Source organism: Megascapheus bottae, chromosome 6 (assembly GCF_031878675.1).
Source record: "Megascapheus bottae isolate mThoBot1 chromosome 6, mThoBot2.hap1, whole genome shotgun sequence".
Taxonomy (NCBI): Eukaryota; Metazoa; Chordata; class Mammalia; order Rodentia; family Geomyidae; genus Megascapheus; species Megascapheus bottae.
This window is the reverse complement of record NC_143514.1, coordinates 17,704,995-17,725,264: the sequence shown is the minus strand read 5'-3', so window position 1 is coordinate 17,725,264 and position 20,270 is coordinate 17,704,995. Positions and strand designations below refer to the sequence as shown.

General features: G+C 38.4%; 1 protein-coding gene across 2 annotated transcripts in view; it reads left to right on the top strand.

Moving 5' to 3' along the window:
• The window catches only part of Vav3 (vav guanine nucleotide exchange factor 3), a 337,639-nt gene that overhangs the window by 167,625 nt on the left and 149,744 nt on the right, over positions 1 to 20,270 (top strand). For both annotated transcript variants that reach the window (XM_090334297.1, XM_090334298.1), the window contains exons 13-15: positions 4,315 to 4,400; positions 6,263 to 6,395; positions 7,253 to 7,362. In XM_090334297.1, coding sequence (XP_090190423.1) covers positions 4,315 to 4,400; positions 6,263 to 6,395; positions 7,253 to 7,362 — 329 coding nt within the window. The remainder of the gene's footprint in view (positions 1 to 4,314; positions 4,401 to 6,262; positions 6,396 to 7,252; positions 7,363 to 20,270) is intronic.

Below are 20,270 nucleotides of genomic sequence, written 5' to 3'. Positions count from 1 at the left end.
TTCTCCCAGGAATCCCAACTCTGAGCACTGGCATCACATTTTCCTCAGCACCTGCACACTGCTGTCTGATTTCTTCTCATTTACTCATTGTACATATATTGATATATACCAAGTACTTACCTTGAGACATGGCAGTCACTGCAGACAGAACGCTATGATCTGATCAAGGAATTAGTCAAAATGCAATTTCTTTTTTCATTTTTTTTTCTTTTGTCAGTCATGGGGCTTGAACTCTGGGCTTGGGTACTGTCCCCTGAGCTCTTCAGCTTAAGGCTAATACTCTACCACCTGAGCCACAGCACTACTTCTGGTTTTCTGGTGGTTAATTGGAGATAAGAGTCTCATGGACTTTTGTGCCTGGGCTGGCTTTGAATTGCAATCCTCAGAACTCATCCTCCTGAGTAGCTAGGATGTATAAGCAGGAGCCACTATGCCTGGCAAGATCCAGTTACAGAATGGCATATGGAGATGAACATTGGTAAGTAAGTGCAGTAACAGAGGGTAATAAGGGGAGTTCTCATTCAGAGAAGAGTCTAGGTCTTTTTGAGTCATTTATTATTTGAACTGGGACCTTCAAAAGCTAAGAAGAATCCACAGGAGGAGCTGAGGGCTGGCAGTGATCAAGACAAAAGCCTCAGCAAATGGAATGCCCAGAGGTGGGTGAGGGCCACTTCTGTATACAAGCAGTAAGGATGGAAGGAAGTTGCAGAATAGTGGAATGGGAGAATGATGAGTCTTCAAATGTTAGGGTGCTGGTGGGGACTTCCTCTCACAGTCCTGCAGGCCCAGGCCAAAGCCAAAGACAAGGCTCGGGTCAAGAGTGGGATTTTATCATGGCCACAGTGGGAAGCTGGTACAGCTTTTCTATCCCGTTGTGTGGAAGTCACATTTACATTTCAAGGAGACCCTTTAAGCATCACGATTAAGCATCAGGATATTTTAAGTGGTTTCCAGAAAGAATAGAGGCCTGGATTATGCTGGGGGCCGTGCAGATGGGGAATAGATTGAAAATGCTGTTTCAATAGAGTAACTTCATCGCTGCCATCTCTGAGCTATCTTGAGCCTACTTTTCACACATCCAGCCCAAATCACCATTTCATCATGCTGTCATTTGCTTCCTCTCCAGTCTCCAGTCATCTCTTTGTCTTTGGACTTCTCAATCCCTCTTTCTCAGCCTTGTCAGGATATGGAATTCAACATCTAGTCAGCATTGCTTTGCAACCATTTATATCCCTTAATGTCATCCTAGGCACTGTGCATCCAGTAAGTGAGTGCCAGCCCACTGTGGGTGTTCTGCTTTGCTTGTAAGGACTCTGATTTTCCATACATATTGTAAGATTTTTCAATACTTCTCTCTTCAATCATAATCTTTAGAGTACCTGGAAGGTCTTTCCCTCTTTTTCCTATCAAATTCCCAAGTTCCAACCTAAAACAATATCCCTTCCCCTAATCCCTCATTATCCTTTTCTCTTTGTAACTCCGGAGCATAGTGCCTGGCAGCTATATAGCATGAAAAATATATTGAAGTGGAATACATATAGTAATAAATTTTCTGTCTTTACTCTTTCGAGAGCAGATCATTCACAATAAAATGGCATTAAACACATTTACAGTGTAATATAGCCTTCACCCACATCTACCTCTGGAACTCTGCTCAAATGGTAAAACCTTAAACCATACCTCCATCTCCTTGTAGCCTCTGACAGTCAGAATTCTGCTTCTGTCTTTATGAACTTTGTAAATGCTTTGCAAAGCTCATATATATATGTGGAGTCATTAAAGTATGTGTCCTTTTGTGACTGATTTATTTTACTTAGCAGAATGTCTTTAGTGTTCCTGTTGTAGTTAAGGGAATGTGTGTGCACATGTGTTCATGCCTGTAATGGGGCTTGAACTCAGGGTGTCATATTCTTGCTTAGCTTTTTTCTTCAAGAATAGCACTCTATCCCTTGAACCACAGTGCTGCACAGTGGCTTTATACTGGTTGGCTGGAGATAAGAGTTTCTGCGTGGGGTGGATTTGTACCTGAATCTGTAGATCTTAGTCTCCTAGCTAGGATTACATTCATGAGCCACTAGTGCCTACCTCAATTGTAGTTCGGTGTCAGATTTCCAATAAAAATATTCTGTTTAAAGATGATGAGAGAAGGCACAAAGGGTGAACCAAGGTAACAGTGATATCCAGAAGATAATATGTTGGAAATGAGCTTTACAACTTGGGAAGGGGTTGGGGGAGGGAAAGTGGGAGAAAACTTAGGAAGGGGTAACAGTGTTTGAGAAGAAATGTACTTACTACGAATGTAACTATAACTCCTCTATACATCACCCTGACAATAAAATTTTAAAAAATTCCGTTAAGATGTACTAATGTGTCAGTATATGTAGACACTCTACATTTTATTTTGCCAAACATTTGAGTGGCTTTCCCCTTTGAGGTGTACTGTAAATGAGACTGCTAGGCCCAAGTTCATCCCCTTTTAGGCTATACACTGAAGATGGCATGTCTTGATTATATGGTAATTCTGTGTTTTATTTCTTGAAGAGTTTCCATATCAGTTTCTACAGAAACAGCATCATTTTGATGTCTGCCAGCAATGCACAGTTCTAGTTTCTCCATATTCTTTTCATTGATTGTTTTTGAGTGACTCTTTCGAAAGCATGTAGGTGTCAGAGGCATTCCAATGTGTGAGAACTAATATCTCATTGTGTTGATTTTCCTAATGATTAATGGCATTGAACTTTTTATGTATATGGTGTCTTTATATCTCTAAGGAAGTATCTGTTTAAGTTCTTGGCCATTTTTTTGCATCGAGTTGTTGGGTTTTTCTCACCGAATTTGTAGGACTTTTTTATAGGTCAGTCTTATGTATCAGCCCTTGCTCTGACAAATAATTTGTGAACACTTATGAATGATGTCCTTCATTGGATGAGTTCTTTATCCGACTTTTCTTTTGTTGCTTCTACTTTTTGGGGTTATAGCTAAGAGAGCATTGCTAAATCCAGTGGGTTAAAACTTTCCTCTGGTTTCTTGTAACATCTTTAATAGTTTTAGTTCTATATGTAAGTTTTTTAAAATCTATTTTGAGTAGTTCCTAATATATGGTGTAAAGTTATGAATGAAACTTTTATTCTTTTCCTTGTTGATGGTTTTCCTATCATTTGTAGGGAATAGGTTTTTTTTCCCATTGACTATTCTATTGAAATTGGGTCTGAATACATGATAAAGACAAATAAAACCCATGTCTGGGCTCTCAACTATTACAATGGTCTCTGTCTGTCTTTATGCATTTTTGATCATTGTAGTTGTATAATGATTGGGGATTCAGGAAGTTTGAGATAACTATTTTTAAGGTTGTTTTGGATATCCAGGGCTCCATATGACTTTTAGGATGGAAATTTTCTATTTCTGAAACAAACATCCTTGGAATTTTGGTAGGGAGAATTTTTTTTAATGCTTTTGTGTAATTGGGTTAACAAAGCAACCATCTGTGCCTTTTACAGCAATGAAATTTCTAGATGTTAGTGATGATCTGCAGTCAATTCTTTTTTTTTCTTAAGTAAGTACGACAAATGCTGATAAATACTTAACAGTATTTTTATTGTCTTCCTCTGGGGAACTCTTTCATCCTTGATATCATAGACCCTGGAAGCCATTGCCACCTGTGTAGACTGCATTGTATCTCCTTTCCTATTCTCTGCCATCAGAGTCAGTGTGCATTTGTAATCATATACTTATATGAATTTCTGTTCCCAGCAAGTAGGGCTCTACCATCTTGTCCCAGGTATGATATGATGCTAGCCATACCCAGGATGTTCTCCAATTATTCCTGCTGTACTTTCCTTGTGGTTCCTGTTCATCTAGTTTCCATTTACCTTCCCACTTCAGAGAATTATACATAAGATTAATCAATGTCCTGAATGTTTACTCGGGGCTTACAAAGGACAGATTGCTTTTGAAATTATGTCATCAAATTAGGAGGCTGAGAAGGGAAGATTGCAGTTTGAAGCTAGCCCAGGCAGGAAAGTCTCTGAGATCCTGACCTCCAGTTAACAACCAAACAAGCCTGAAATGGAGCTATGGATCAAGTGGTGGAGTATCAACATTGAGAAAAAAAAGGAAGAAAAAAGAGAGAAAGAAAAAAGAAACTTGGTGATGGAGTCCTGGGCTTTTCAGAGTCAATGTATTTTAAAATATATAAAAATGATAATATTTATAATGTAATTAGATAGTAGTCAATGGAATACTTCTTACTGATATTTGTTTCTGTTTTCATGTGATTATGAAGAACTCAGACAGATATCTTTTATCTTTTAGAACCAACCAGTTTTGCTCTTTGGACGACCACAAGGAGATGGAGAAATTAGAATCACCACACTGGACAAGCACACAAAACAAGAACGGTGAGAAGAAAAGAGTAATATTGATTTTGAAAAGAAATAATTAATATCAAAATATTGAGAACCCACCTAGTGTTAGAGTACTTGCTTAGCATACACTAAGACCCAGGTTTGATTCCTCGGTACCACATGCATAGAAAGAAAAAAAAAAAGATTGAGAAAACTTTTAGGCAGCTTTCCTATAGTAAAAGAAAAGGGAAAGACAAAAAGGAAAACAAGGGACAGAGTGAAATTCTAAAAAATTTTGAATAGAAATATCATAGGTGGCTATGATATTTCTCCTATTGATGAAAATGCCTTGTGTTTTTATAATACAGATATCACATCCCTTTCTGTTCTGTTACTTGCTCACTTGTCTAAACTCTTAAAAATATAGAGGACCATCTGCTTCTAAAAAGTACACACTGAAGTTGTAATGGAGATGGAGTTCTATCTTATGGGGGATGACTACCACAAAAGCACAATTTTTGTTTTTGGTATTCATATTAAAAAAATAAAATAGAAAATATCCTAAGAAAGAAGACCAGATGAATACTATGTAGTGATATATTTTCTTCTAGGAAAATTTTCAGTGGAGTCCTTGAAGATTAAGTCCTTTAAGACTTATAGATATGATTGTCAGACTGTTGCTTTGTAGTAGTTCTCTGAACTCTTTGGGGAAGAGAAACATCTACCAGCAGGGGGCAGCATCAGCTCTTACTTCCACCTCAATTCCCTAGGCTCCACAGGTCCTCAGTCCTCCAGAGCCACACATGAATCCTTAAAGCCCTCAGACTTTACGAGTGATGAAAGTGTTAGAATTCTGTGCTGTAACGTCGTTTGTCATCCTCACTATGTTTAATATTATCCGTGTTAGTCACTGAGGGCTATGAAAGCACACAGATAATGATATTGGATAGTACTGTTAAGAGGCTTTATTTTCTTCCACAAATTCCATTGTCTTTATTTAAAACAATGAAAAAGAGAGAAATATTGATATGAGCATTTAACCTTCACTTCTGTAGTTTATCTTTTGCTCACCTACAAACTATTTGCGTTTCAGGTGTTCCATTGATTAAGTCATGAAGAGCTACAGAAAAAATGAGCCTGGCCAGATGCTGGTGCCTCAGATCTGGAATCCTAGCTACTCAGGAGACTGAGATCTGAGGACTGCCATTTGAAGCCAGCTGGGCAGAAAAGTCTATGAGACCCTTTAGTTAGCCACCAAAAGGCCAGAAGTAGAGGTGTGGGTTGAGTGGTAGAGCCCCAGCCTTGAGTGAAAATATCAAGAGAAAATGTGAGGCTCTGAGTTCAAGCCTCAGAACTGGTACAAAGATAGAAAGGGGACCTTGGGCAACTTAACCTTTGGTAAATTGTCCTTTCTCAGCATTGGCTTATGCCTCAGTGAAGTGCAGATGCTGTTTGTATAATGCTTAGTCAGCAGGGGGTCTGTTTGTGACAGGGGTGCACCTTTATTTGGGCAACGGGATTGATGGCTAGTAATTTTGTAGAAAATGGTTAGTATCTTAATCATTGATGTTTTTCTGAGCTTGGAAATATAAAAGGAACAACAGTCATGAGCATGTGTTTAAGGCTTAAAAATTTAACTTGGTCCTCCCAACAACTCTGCAATATGTTTCTTGCTCTTAGGATTTTGCCTAGCTTTGATTGAAAGGCCTGAGATACAATGAGGTGGCTGTTGACATGGTGAAGAACTGGGTGCCTGGTCCAGTTCCTCAGGGGTCCGGCTCCTTCTTCTCACCGTGCAACACTGTCTTTGGGGTGAATGCCCTTGATATTTGCTTGGTGTAAACACATCGTACCAGGAGATATTAATATGCATGCTCCCAGAACATGAAGTCACAACCAACCACTCTCTTTTGCAGGCACATCTTCTTATTTGATCTGGCGGTGATTGTTTGTAAGAGGAAAGGTGATAACTATGAAATGAAGGAAATCATAGATCTGCAGCAGTACAAAATAGCCAATAATCCTACCACGGATAAGGAAAATAAAAAGGTGACTGCTTGGACATTAACATCTATAATGTATTCATAATGTTGAATATTCAGGATGTGAATATGCTAATACCATGCTAATGTATACATCATACCTTGGTTTCCCTCCCTTCACTGCAGGTGTTAAAGCACCTCATATAAAATGGCTCAGGACTTAATCTTTAATTTAAACATTCGCATCTGTAGATTATGTATACAGCATAATGCAATGTATCTCTTGTGTGAGTGGCTGTTACACTGTATTGTTTTGGAAAGGTAATAAGAACTATTAAAAGTCTGCACATGTCCAGTCCAGATGCAATTAAAAAATTTTTTTTGAGCGTGGTGGCTCACATCTGTAATCTAGCTACTCAGGAAGCTGAGATCTGAGGATCAAGGTTAACAGCCAGCCTGGGCACAAAAGGACCTGAGACTTATCGCCAGTTAACCTCTAGAAAATGGGAAATGAGGCTTGGCTCAAGGGTAGCATGTTAGGCTTGAGCTGAAGAGCTCAGGGCCAGCGCTCAAGCCGAGTTCAAGCCCCATGACCCACACAAAAAAATGGCTATTGTTGGGATGAATATAGTCTCAACTGCTTTTATTAATGTAAAATGTGACTTCTTGATTCAGTTGTCCTGTTTTTACACACAAATTAGGCACAGACATGTATGATCTTTACAATCCTAAGTTCAAGTCAGTAAATTGAATTTGCCACAGATACAAATCAATAACAATTTAAGCTTGGTGCTTTATACATTGCAAGTTGATCATGTTGCCAAGGAGTTTTAGATGGTCATAGTGGTGCTTTAGCGATGCAGGTAGCATGATTTTTTTCTAATAAATGGTATGTACTAACCCAACGAATATTAATTTTGACAGTGGTCTTATGGCTTCTACCTCATCCATACCCAGGGACAGAATGGGCTAGAATTTTATTGCAAAACAAAAGATTTAAAGAAAAAATGGCTGGAACAGTTTGAAATGGCTTTGTGAGTATTTCTGCTTTTAAACATTCTTCTTCAACTACGCTTTAAGTCATTTATGGGTAACCTGTATCTAATATACTTGATGTTTCTGTTGTAGAATGAGAACCCAGGCTCAGAGCATGAGCAGGCTGGCTCTGAGCTTGGTAACTTGCCTCCTGAGAGGAAGCTAGGTGAATTTCTTCAAAATGAAGAAAGAAGGCGCTCTAACCCTCTGTTTGATTTTCTTAGATGAGTATTTTTCAATCTCTCAACAGCTGAAGAAAAATGCTCATTATTCTAATCATAAACTGCTAATGCAATCACTGTCCTTAAAACATAGATCTCTACATGAAACAGAAATAGCCCCCACATCCACACAAATATGTACATATGTTTTCAACATATGTTGTCTGAATCCTGGCTACATTTCGGACACATTGAATGACTGCTTTGAAGGTTTGATTTCTTTCAGTGTTTTCTCCTTTTATTAAAGAGTAAGCTCAACAAAGAGGTGGAAAATAAAAATCAGAACTGTTTCAAAAGAAACACCATACAGGGCTGCAATTATGCAAGAACATATTCTTATGGGTGTTGATTTTCAGACCTGATGTTGGCAAATTTAAAGGGGCATAGTGACCTTTATTGTGGAAATATATTTGTTAGCTCAAGTGAAAGTGTTAGCAAAGGGTTGAATGAAGGAGAACACTTTTGTGATTCATTTCTTTTTTAGCATTATTTAATATTGGCTAACAAATTCTACCAGGTTTCTTTTTGTTTGATTCTCATTTTTCTTTAATGTAAGGAATCCTCATTTAATGTAAAGTACAGATGAAAATCTCAGACCATTAATTGAAAGTCTGAGGAGAAGAAAATAAAGATTCTCTTTTAAATTATTTCAAAGACTGTATAGAGAGACAGAATTGAGTAGTTAAAACTTTTAAGATTATAAGCTCTTCTGGGTTTGGTTGCAATCTATGCCATGAGCTGTTTGCAGTCTTTCATAAGTAATTTTCCCTCTGAGCTTTTCAGCTCCTTTTCTGTAAAACAGGGACTGTCACGTGTATTTTATTCATTTATTGTCTTCCTTTTTGTAATCTTTAAGTGGTTGTACAGAGGGGTTACAATTCAATATGTTAGTGAGTACTGTGTTTCTTGTTCAGTGTCACCCCTATGGCATTTATTTTGAATTGGAAGTAATATTCTGCCAATAGAGTGTGTGTATGATAGAAGTCATGTAGTAATTGTTGATTTATAGTTTGTACCTGTTGTCACTGCCATAATTGTGTGTGTGTGTGTGTGTGTGTGTGTGTGCGTGCGTGCGCGCGCGCGCGCGCGCAGCTAGGATTACTGGTGAGAGCCACCAATGCCCAGCTATTATTTATACTATGTTTAAGGACTTACAATACTATAGAGTACCTTTCCCTATACCACTGCAATTCTTATGCCCTGCTGTTATTGTTTACAGTACTTAAATAACAATAGGTGGTAATTTTGTGCATTAATTCAGTGCCTTAGAACTATAGGGACACATGTAGTTTGAGACACATGCAATGAAGTTGATAACTTCTACCCAAGCTGTGATTCAATAGTGGCTATACTCAGTGTGTTTCCTCGGGGAGCTGCCTTGTACTGTCAAACACTGAAATGGGAGCCATAAGACATTGGAATCTGTAAGAAAGTACAGAGGCAGCACTGATCTCAAGCTTTTGTTCCTGTGGAAAGATGCTAGGTTACATATAACTTTCTGGCAAGTACAGTTTTGATGTTTAGGCTTAGAATGACTGAAAGAAATTCTGCACAGGAGAAAAGCTCTTAAGGCAGGTACACTCCCTGCACTGTGTGATAGACACGTCAATGATGATTTTATTCATTGCTATACATTAAGCAGCTAACCCTTCATATGGGGGCTTGATAAGAGTCTGTATTACTTCCACATGAAAGAATCTACAATCAGTAGAGAGTACTAAGATACCTCTTGGGTGTTATCTGCAGCTGGGGCTGGTATCTTCTTGTTCTACCATCTTTAGTGTTGGTCTTTTGTCTTCATGGGTTGCTTACTTTCTACTCTAAAATAGCCGCTAGAGCTCCAGCTATACAACCTGCATTCCAGGCAGATTTTTCTGTGTCAGTATCAAAGTGATACAAAAAATCTTGACTAATACAGTCTTTAGTAATCTTGACCTGAACTTAATCATGTGATCATGAACAAAGGAGGCTGGAAGTTATTGTCTAATCTATTATATTCGTCATTGTACCTGGCTGAGAATCACGATTGTCTTAACAGTGGAAGAAGGGTGGAAGAGGTTGCCAGCTGTAGGTCACTGATAGGCACTGCCCGGGCATGTGCACACAGGGAATGTGGGGATTTGGGTTGTTTCTCCCCAGCAAGGAGCGGGTGCCATGCAGGGAATCTCTTGTTCTCTGTGGGATCATTTTTAAAGCTCCTCTACTGTATCACAAAGCATCTGCAAAGTGGATTTTGTTGGTGTGTCTGGCTTCTCTTTGCTGTCCATGTCCGAGACAAGGAGGCTGTGCCTTTGTGGCGTATGGCTGGAAGATGGAGTTGGCAGTGTCTGAGTAGGGGTTAGGCTATGGGTGGTAAAATAAAATGAGAATTTTGTCCAGGCATCATGGTATTCTTTTTTTTCCCCCTTCCCTTCCTTCTTGAAACTTTTTAAGTTTATTTTGAAGTTCTTAAGTTTTTCTGAAGTTATAAAGGAGTTTCAATTCCATGGGTCACTGTATAAGTACAGCACACCTTGATCACTGGCCCCTTCCCATGGTACTTCCTCTTCTTTCTCAACCCCCCCACCCTTGCCTGCGTGTCTGCCCTCACTCCCCCTAGCATTCCTCTCACCTTCTGATGATATCAATTTCAATGAAGGTCCTTACATCACAACGTCTTGATAATAATATCTGCTTTTAACTCTCTAAGTAGTTCTTTAAAAGAAGAAGAAGATGAGGAACAGAAGTGTATCCTCTTATAGTTTTGAAAGCTGAAAACCCAAAAGTGAGGAGCAGGGCCATGCACTTGGGAACTATTCCTTACTTCCTAGCTTTGGTGCTGACCCGTGTCTTAGGATTGTTTATCTTTCTGCTGTTTCATTACATTTTCTCCTGTGTCACCATGTGGTACTCACACAATGCTTTCTGGTTTCACATGGCATTTTTCTGCCCCTTGAAAGGACATTTGTCTTGTTGGGTTAGAGTCTGTTGCAGCTAATGCAGCTTAGCTTGATAATATCTGCAAATGCCACCGTGCATCTAAATGAGATCACACACAGAGGCTCTTACTAAGAGAGCCCTTGCGTATGGGAAAGTAGAATAATCTGTGCAGGTCTTGAGGCTTGAGATGTTGTCCAAATGTTATTGTTCTGATTTTAGCTATAATTCCAATACTCTTACATACCAGAGGGACCAAAAAGAAAATGAAGAAAACCTATAGCATTCATGACAGAACAGGGAAAATGACAAATTTTGCACATCTCCACAGGACAGTTTTTATCCTCTTCAGTCTTTCTAGAACTCTCTGGGCTATGCTTTCAGGAACTCAACAAAGGAAAGAAAGCCGTTGCTGTGAACCCTGGGATAGGGGTGTGGTTAACCAAAGGAGTTCGTATTTTTCAGATGGATGAAGTATTTCCAGTTCTATTTATAGATTATGACAGTTTTGTTTATAGGATGATTGGATCATTTTCATTTAAAATCCTTGCAAATTACCTTTAAGGCACTTAAAAGAAGGCTCTTCATATAGAACATTACAAAAACAAAACAAAGATGAGAGAAAAGTGTGAAAACAGTAAGGACTTATCTACCCATGGGTGACCTAAATCTCAGCTGCCCTGGCCTACGCTCCCCACCCCCCTCCACCAACCCCATCCTCGCTGGGCAGTACTGACCTTTGGCCTTAACCGCTTCCCATATTTAAGTTATGCAGTGAACCATGTTAGAAATTGGCAACCTCCGCAGAAAAGGCTGAACAAAGAGAAAAACAGCAGTGACCCACTTGGATAGAGAAGGAGGAAACAATTCTCTTTCCCTCAGGAAAAGGCTGGCAGGACCATTGTGCTAAGGCTGTTGAAATCCTGATGTTCAAGAGCTGTCATCTTAGAAATGGTATTCTGAAGAATATGTGTACGTCCTGAAGTGGATGACGGTCAGGCATTGCTTATGTTTATTTATTCCAGGAGGGCTTTTTGTCACCAACTGTCTCACATAATTCCATTTAGTCATCTGCGAAGGAGGATGTGAAGATCTTTATTGGGTTAGGCTGCTTTTCATAACGATATCAGAAACTGGTGGATGTGAGTGCCTGTAGCAATGTTCACATTTTTGTTAGAAAGATACAGATGTGTTTCTCAACCCTTCTCAACCCTTACATTTTGCTGTATCTTTTATGAATTTGCCCGTTAGATTTAAATGAATAAACTGTTTGTTCATTTTATAGTTCCATATCCTAGTGATTGCTGGAGCACTTCAGCAGATCGGGAGCAAGGTTGATATTGTATGATTTCTAGTGAAGTTTGGGATCTTAGTACACAGAACTTTCTTTTAGTACAAGGACACTAAGATACATAAATGGATTCAGATTTGGTTATGGAAAATAAAATCAGGTTTTGTAATAGGGTTTTTAAGTTACTGGTTTTCATTGTGAATAAGACCCGGGGAATCCACCACTCTCTTTAAAACAGCTCAAGAATAAAGGAAAGTCAGGTAAAATTTGAAATAAAGAAGTAAAATCACAGAAGTAGGTTTGGTTTTTTTGTTTTGTTTTGTTTTCTAGTAAGGAAAGAGAGAGAAAGGTAAAATAGGTGGGGAGGAAGAAGTGGGGGAGGTAGAAAAATGGAAGATTTTTCTGAAGTTTCCTAAGAGAAAAGGAAGTTCTTTGGCTTGGGAATACCCATGACCAACTTAAACCAGCTCTGGAAACATTCACCATTGACATTTACTTCTTGAATGGAGACGTTCCTTTGAAGGTGCAGATTTCATCATTGGAGCCACGGAGTGAGATTTCTTGACCAGACAGAGTACGCATTATTATCATTATTATTATTATTATTATTATTATTATTAATTACCAGGTAAATAAATATCAAAAATATCTGTTCAAGCCTGCCTCTAATGACTTGAGCCTGTAAATCCTCGCTGCTCAGGAAGCTGAGATCTGAAGATCACAGTTCAAAGACAGCTTGAATGGGCAAATCAGACATGCTCTATATAAGTCCAGTTAACCAGTGGAAGACCAGAACCAGAAATAGTGCTCAAGAGAATATAAATGTGAAAGGTCCTGAGTCCAAGCCCCAATAAAGGCAAAAAATAACTCTTTTTTTTTTTTTTTTTTTTTTTTTTTTTAAAGAAACAGATTGGGGCCGGGAGTTTGGCCTAGTGGTAGAGTGCTTGCCTAGCATGCATGAAGACCCGGGTTTGATTTCTAGGTACCATGTACAAATAAAAAAAAGCTGGAAGTGGTGCTGATACTCAAGTGGTAGAGCTCTAGCCTTGAGAGCTCTAGCCAAGGGCAGTGCTCAGGCCCTGAGCTCAAGCCCAGGACTGGCAAAACAAACAAACAAACAAACAAAAAAAAAAACAGATTTCTCTAAAGAGTGTATTTCATTGTTTCTTCTTAAAAGGCTTTCATGCTTGTCTTTTTGGTACTGAGAATCAGTTTGTGGGGTGTGGAATCCACACTGACCTAGTTCACTGTCCGCAAACAGCACTGAGTCTCCTGGTACTGACCCAGCTACATTTATCCCTGAAGCAGAAACCAGCTCAGTTCTCCATCTAATGTATTGTCCATAACCTTTCAAAATTGGCAGTTAAGTCAACACAGCCAACTATACTGGTAGCAATAAAAGAAAGCAGGACACAAGACAAGGCTCAGAAAAAAAAAACCACAGCTGTCATAAAGTGGAACCTTTCAGGAGCTGATCCAGAGACATGGAAAAGCATTTCATGCATGACAAAGCACTAGTAAATATTAAATATATTCTCATTCTGTTATTGCCTAGTGGGGATCAACCTCTCTCCCATTTCTCTGGTTCTATTTTATACTTAGTTAGCGTCTCCTTCTCAATCCTAAACAAGCTTATGAAGAAGGACACTGTCTCAGGCAGGAAGAAAAGTGAAGGAGAAGAGGCAACGAATTCTATCACCAACTAAGCATTACTCTGCTTAAAACTAAATGCAAAGGACTAAAGCTTCAGTTAGTGTTGGTTTCCCTGTTTTTTTATACCCGAGCCTTTAATTTGTTGATGTTCTTTTCTTCTTTTTAAATAAACAGTAATAAGAGAGTCTAACTAATAGCCAGAGTCCCTGGGCTGTCTCCAGAAGTTTATTGTATTCATAAATTGCTTTGTTAAATGGCAGCTCCTGTGTATGACTTCTTAAAGATATTTTTTAAATCATAGAAAAGGAAATGACAAAGGGGAATTTTATTTTGGAATTGTCTGCATATTATTATACTTGGAGTTACAGAGTATCTGTAAGGTAATGACAATCTTTCTGATGGTGAATTTGATAACATTAAGCAATCTTTACCTTATTATTTAGAACCCAGTAATGCCACATATGCTGCTTTGGCTTTAATTCATGATAACAAATGATGAGCATGTAGGAGAATTTCTACCTTGGGCCACACAACACTGAATGAGCTGTATTTGGAAATATATTGGAACTATATTTGGAATCCTCACAATTAAAACAAGAGGAGTAACTTTGTTTTATTTGATCGTCATGGATCAGTTAAACAAGAACAGTCTAGAGAGTTGAGAAAGTCCTTTGTGAAACAAGGTGCTGGTAGTTCATGCCTGTAATCCTAGCTACATTGGAGGCTGAGATCCAGAGCATCTCAGAAGCCAACCCCCCAGAGAAAAATCCACCAGATTCCATCTCTAAATTAACCAGCAAAAAACTGGACTGGAGATAAGGCCCATGTGGTAGAGCATCATCCAGCAAGTACTGTCCTTGAGTTCAACTCTTGGTACCAGAGAGTAAAAGTAAACAAGAAAAGAAAGTCTTCTGTAAAACAATTTTTGAATAAGACTATATCATTCATTCAGTAACATATTTATCAAGTGTCTCATGCATGCTCAAAGTATATTGGACACTGTGGATATTAGTGATGAGACAAGTTTACCATCATGGAGTTCATGTATGTAGTTATGCTTATGCTTTCTCATCAACATACTAATGCAAAACAGTGATAAATTGTGAGGCTCTTAACATTAGTTTGCAACTCACTATTTTGATTTGAGAAAAACAGAATTGGAAATTTCAATATCAAAATGTCCCGGTGAACAAGTTTTTAGTTATTGGGCTCTTGATGATATGATACAAGAAAGGCATTTTTGCCCGGCACAGTGGCTCACGCCTGTAATCCTAGCTACTTGGGAGGCTGAGATCTGACGATCAAGGTTCAAAGCCATCCCTGGGACAAAAGGACCTGAGACTCTTATCTCCAATTAACCTCTAAAAAACGGAAAGTGGGGGGTAACGCGGTAGCCTTGGGCTGAAGAGCTCAGGCTAAGTTCAAGCTCCAGGACCCACAAAAAAAAAAAAAAAAAAAAGGCATTTTCATTGCAGGATTTTTCCCCATGTTTTAGAAAAAAAAAAAGTTGTTATAAGCGGTCTTTGTTGGGCTGAAGGGTGTGGCTCAATTGGTAGAGCATGTGCTTAGTAAGTGCAAGGACCTGAGTTCAAATTCAGTGTCAACCACCAAGCAAAAACAAAGCAAACAAACTAAAAAAAAATCATGTGTACTTATTCAAGTATAGCCTTGTGATTCACTTGTGGATGCACTCACTCTGTGGATTGTTTAGTGTGGCTTTAGCTCTCACTGTAGTGCTCACTCTTTCTCCCCAGGTATAATTTTATGATGTCAAGCCTTAGGCCCAAACAGAACATGTCTTACTCTTTCCTCTCCATGGAAACCCTTTTAAGTATTTGAAACTAGCTGTTTCTCCAAGGCCATACTTGAGACATACTTTTCTCTTGAAATGAGAAGAATCTTAATTAAAGGATATTCTTTCTTTTACTTGCTTAACTAAATGTTAATTTGGGTGAGGTAAAACTGGATAGATTATTTCATTTTAGTCCAATATTATGAGCAATGTACAATGCATGCTAGATAGCATTGTGTTACTGAAAAAAATGTGGTACTTTGAGGTATTTAGAAATAAATCTTGGAATTGGGGATTGGATTTTGCATACCATTTTCAAATCTGTACTATGAGTATCTTAAAGATAATTTCAAGTTGTAGTTTCTTTGGATCAGTGTATTTAACGGTCTGGTTGCATTCAGTAATTCCTTTCTCTTAAATAGGGCTTCACCAATTTTAAATAATGCCTCATTTTATTCTTAAGGGCTCCTATGAAGTAGCCAGAAGATTTTTTAGCCCTTTAAAGAAATTAGAAAAATAGAACGGGGATTAAGTAGTGGGAGTGATATATGTATGTGTGTGTGTGTGTGTGTGTGTGTGTGTGTGTGTGTGTGTGTTAGTTAACATGCTTGAATCAAATATTTTTCCCTCACACCTTCTATCTCATTTATATCAGTCTCTAAAAATGAAACCTTCCTTCAGCTTGGTTTTTGTTTTGTCAGTCATGGGGCTTTGACTCTGGGCCTGGGCACTGTCCCTGAGCTCTTCAGCTCAAGGCTTTCGCTCTACCACTTGAGCCACAGCACTATTTCTAGTTTTCTAATGGTTAATTGGAGGTAAGAGTCTCATGGATTTTAGTGCCTGAGCTGGCTTTGAACCAGGAACCTCAGATCTCAGCTTCCTGAATAGCTAGAATTGATTACAGGTGAGAGCCACCATGCCTGGCCTTCAGCTAAGCAGGAGTTATTCTTATGTAGTGTATTCATGCACTAGATAGTATATATATATATATATGTATACACACAATATGTATGTATAGAATTTAGTACTTAAATATGTCCATGTTTTGGTGACACTATTGGAAAAAATCTGACAAAATTTAATACTCAGTAACATTACACATATCATCCATAAGAATTTATAAGGATGATTTTGGCTTCAAGGTTTTTCCAAGGAGCAAAATAAATCCAGTTTTATTTACCAGTTAATTCATCTCATGAGTTTGGTTGCTGTGTCTTAGAACAGGGTGGAGCCTAATCTTCATAAGGAACTATTTTGATTTTATTTAGTTTTTGATAGTGTTTTTATTCTTCTAGTTGTTTAGCTGGTGAGGTTTCTGTGTCAGACTATGTTTCTCTCTCTCTTTCTCTCTCTCTCTCTCTCTCTCTCTCTCTCTCTCTCTCTCTCTCACTCACTCTTTAGAGTTGAAGGAATTGGGGAGGGACACCTCATAATCTGATGTCAGAGATGATTAAACTGAGTTCTAAATGTGTGTGTGTGTGATTAAATATAACTTCTGTTCAGTACTGAGCTTCATAGTGGATGGTTCCTGTATAAGTTGACAAAGGGAGAATCATCATAAAAAGGCTGCCATTCTTCAACTTAACTGTTGAATGTCTTCTTCTCCTTGGGGAGAACTAGAGTTAAAGAGGTTCCTTGAACCCCATCTTTACCTGTTTAATACCCCTTAGAACAGTGCACTTTGTTCTGGACATCTTTCTTTATGAAAGTATGAAATTAAAAAAAACCTCAGATTCTCTGGCTAAAATAGTTATCAAATCTTTGATCTCTTGGACCTAACTGCACTTTTATATATACACCTGAACCATCACCACGCAAAGCCACTAGCTCTTTGAATTAATGAAAGGAAGTTCTAAGGATATAAATGTCCTACGTGAATGGATTTTCTAAATAAAAAAATCACCAAAAATAATACTCAGCTTGTTACAGTAAACAAACTTTTATGGTATTTTGTTTCATATAAAATAAGATTTTATATTGTTTTGCTTTTGTTCATTTGGTTTGGTTTGTTTCTTGTGCTGATCCTGGGGCTTGAACTCAGGGCTTGGGCACTGTCCCTTAGCTTTTTCATTTAAGGCTGGTGCTCCATTCCATTTGAGCCACAGCTCTACTTCTGGTTTTTTGTTGTTGTCGGTGGTGGTTGGATGACTTGAGCTCAGGGCCTAGGAACCATCCCTGAGCTCTTTTTGCTCGAGGCTAATGCTTTACCACTTTGAGTTACAATGCTACTTCTAGTTTTCTGGTAGTTAATTATCAATAAGAGTCTCATGGACTTTCCTGCCCGGGCTGGCTTTGAGCTTCAGACCTCAGCCTCCGGAGTAGCTAGGAATATAGGAGTGAGCCACTAGTACCCAGCTACTTCCAGTTTTTTGGTAGTTAAGTGGAGATAAGAGTTGCTCATATTGTTATAGTATCTCACTTTGTTATCTGATATATTGAATTTATTTGTATTTGGTTATTTGAAATCTGATAGGGAAGGGGGGAAAACCAAGACGGGTGGGGAGTGTGGGGGGGAGGGTAATAGGTACCAAGACATGTGAAAGGCTATCAATGTATGTGAATTAATGCACCTTCTATCTGGCAAATATCATGTAACCCTTTTACTAATTACAATAAAAAAAAAGAGTTGCACAGACTTTACCACGCAGATCTCTCTCTTGATTACAGATAGGATTAGTTATGTGCTTTAAGTGCAATAGTATTAATATAAAAATTGTATTCATCCTTCCCTTCCTTGCTTATATAAATCCTATGAGGTAATTTACATTTGTTGATATTAATATTCAAAACATAATGTCTCCAACTTTACAATAGGAACAGATTGTGTATTTGAGCAGGAAAGGAAGTATAAGCAACGTGCCCTAGCCACAGCTCAGTCTGGAGCAGAACTTACACCATTAGTAAGTACATAGGCTCTTCTCATTCCTGTCCAAATGGCTGGTAAGGGATGAAACTGATGTTTCATTAAGCTCAGACTTTCAATATCCTAACCTCCCCAAACTGCAGGCTTCATGTAGTTCTTCTTTGTTTCTTCTCCCCTGGCTAATAAGATCATCCAGCCAGAAAAATTCTCTCATCTGCTCTGGTACACCGAATTTGCTTTATAGAGTCTTGGACCAGTGACTCATTGGTCAGAGTCAGCTCAAGAATCTGTTTTCTGATGGTACATTAAATATATATACATATATATATATATATTAAAGCTTCTTCCCAGAGAATATTTGAGCTTTGACATATCGAACACTGGCATTTTAAATTAAAGTTGTTGCTGTCAGTGCATTTTTTAAAACTAGATAGCTTGGGAAAATAGTCTTTCATACATAACAGAATAGACCTAAGGTCATATGTAGTTTACTAAGATGAAAGTAGGCCTGGCCTGTTTAATTGTGGTAGGGGTTGGAATTTAGTTTTCCAGTTATCATGACCTACACATCTTTTAGACCTGAGGGGGAAAAATTAAACTCCTTTACAGGGCTTTGATTTACTAGAAGAAACACCAGAGAGCAACCTAATGGGTTTTCTGCAGTACCATGGGGGTAGGAATGATGAATTTGGACGTGTTCTGAGTCATCTATGTTAGGAAGGTGTCAAGATTAAAAGGATGCTTTGTGACCATTACAACACTGTGATTGAGTCCTAGGCTTGCATTTTGACTGTTTTTCTGTAGCTGTATCACTCAAGTATTGTTGCATTGTGGTGCTAGACTTCTGCATATTGGTAAGTCATCTGTGTGTAGCCTTTTCCTCTGTGTAGCTGATTTGGAGAGACACCACATTGTATGCCCATATACTTTTGCACAGTGCAGGCATGTAGGCCTCCCCCTCTGCAGGGTTTTCTTTAGGGCATTGTAAGGAAAAACATGTCAGGTGTGCATAGCAACCGCTGCTCACCCATTTCATAGATTTCTCAATGAACAAAAACATTGTTTCTTGAATTGTCTAACTGGTAGATTATGACTTCATCTGCAAATTCATCTGTCCAGAGCTATAGAGTAGATCTGAGTTCCTTCATTCATAGTGATTGCCCTCTTCTCAAAGCAGAGCTGAAGACAAGTCTGCTATCCTTTCTGTATATGCTTGTCACCCAAAGCTATCATAACCCTACCACGTAGCTAGGGCATGTGAGAGGCTGTCTCAGTGGATGTCAGCAATAGGCCCTGTTCTCCATGCTTTTGACATCACAGATTCACCCTCAGCAGGGGCACTCCTGACCCCTGAGTGCTCAATTCTAGCATGGAACCTTGTCATTGCTGGATACAGTAAGATGCAAAGTGAATTAGAGCTTTAATTAGATTTCTTCTCTGTGAGTCACGCAGTCCAACTTGCGATTCTGTATTTGACTTTCTGACTGAATTTTGTTTGGAGTATTAAAAAAAAGTCTCTAAAATGGCAGTAATGCTCTGAGAGAATCCCTGGTCTTATAAATTTCCAACCTAAGAAATTGAGTGTTTTAGTATGAGGTTTGTATTGACTCTTGATATTGACAATCTAAATGTGGAAAGCCCAGAGTCCAAATCCTATGGGCTTATGTATAATTTAAACTATGGCAAGCTGGTCATTTTAAATATACTGAGTAGAGCATGATAGTCTGAATATATGACTGGTTGGGGAAATAGTCAAATATTAAATTTTAAATGTTTAGTAGTAGACTGTTTGCAATTGGTTTACGAATTCATTTGGAAATTGAGAATCTGCATTTACCTAGAATTGCCAATAAGTCTGATTTAATAAAGGTGTTGGGAGGTTAAATGCCTAATGATTAATTTATTCATTAATAATATTTTAGACAATTTGGAGAAGAAAGGCATGGGGATAATGTGAATGCTAAATAACAATGGAGACTTAAAGACAAGATTTAGTTGTGGAGAGCATAGCCATTATTCTAAAAGCAAAGTTAAAAAAAAACAGGCAGGAAAGATATTTTTATAGCTCTTTCTAAGTGCTTGACAAGGAAAGAAAAGACAAAGACCCAAATCTTACAACTTGACCAATAGTCCCAGGCAAGCCTTATTTTACTCTGGAAATTCAGTCATTC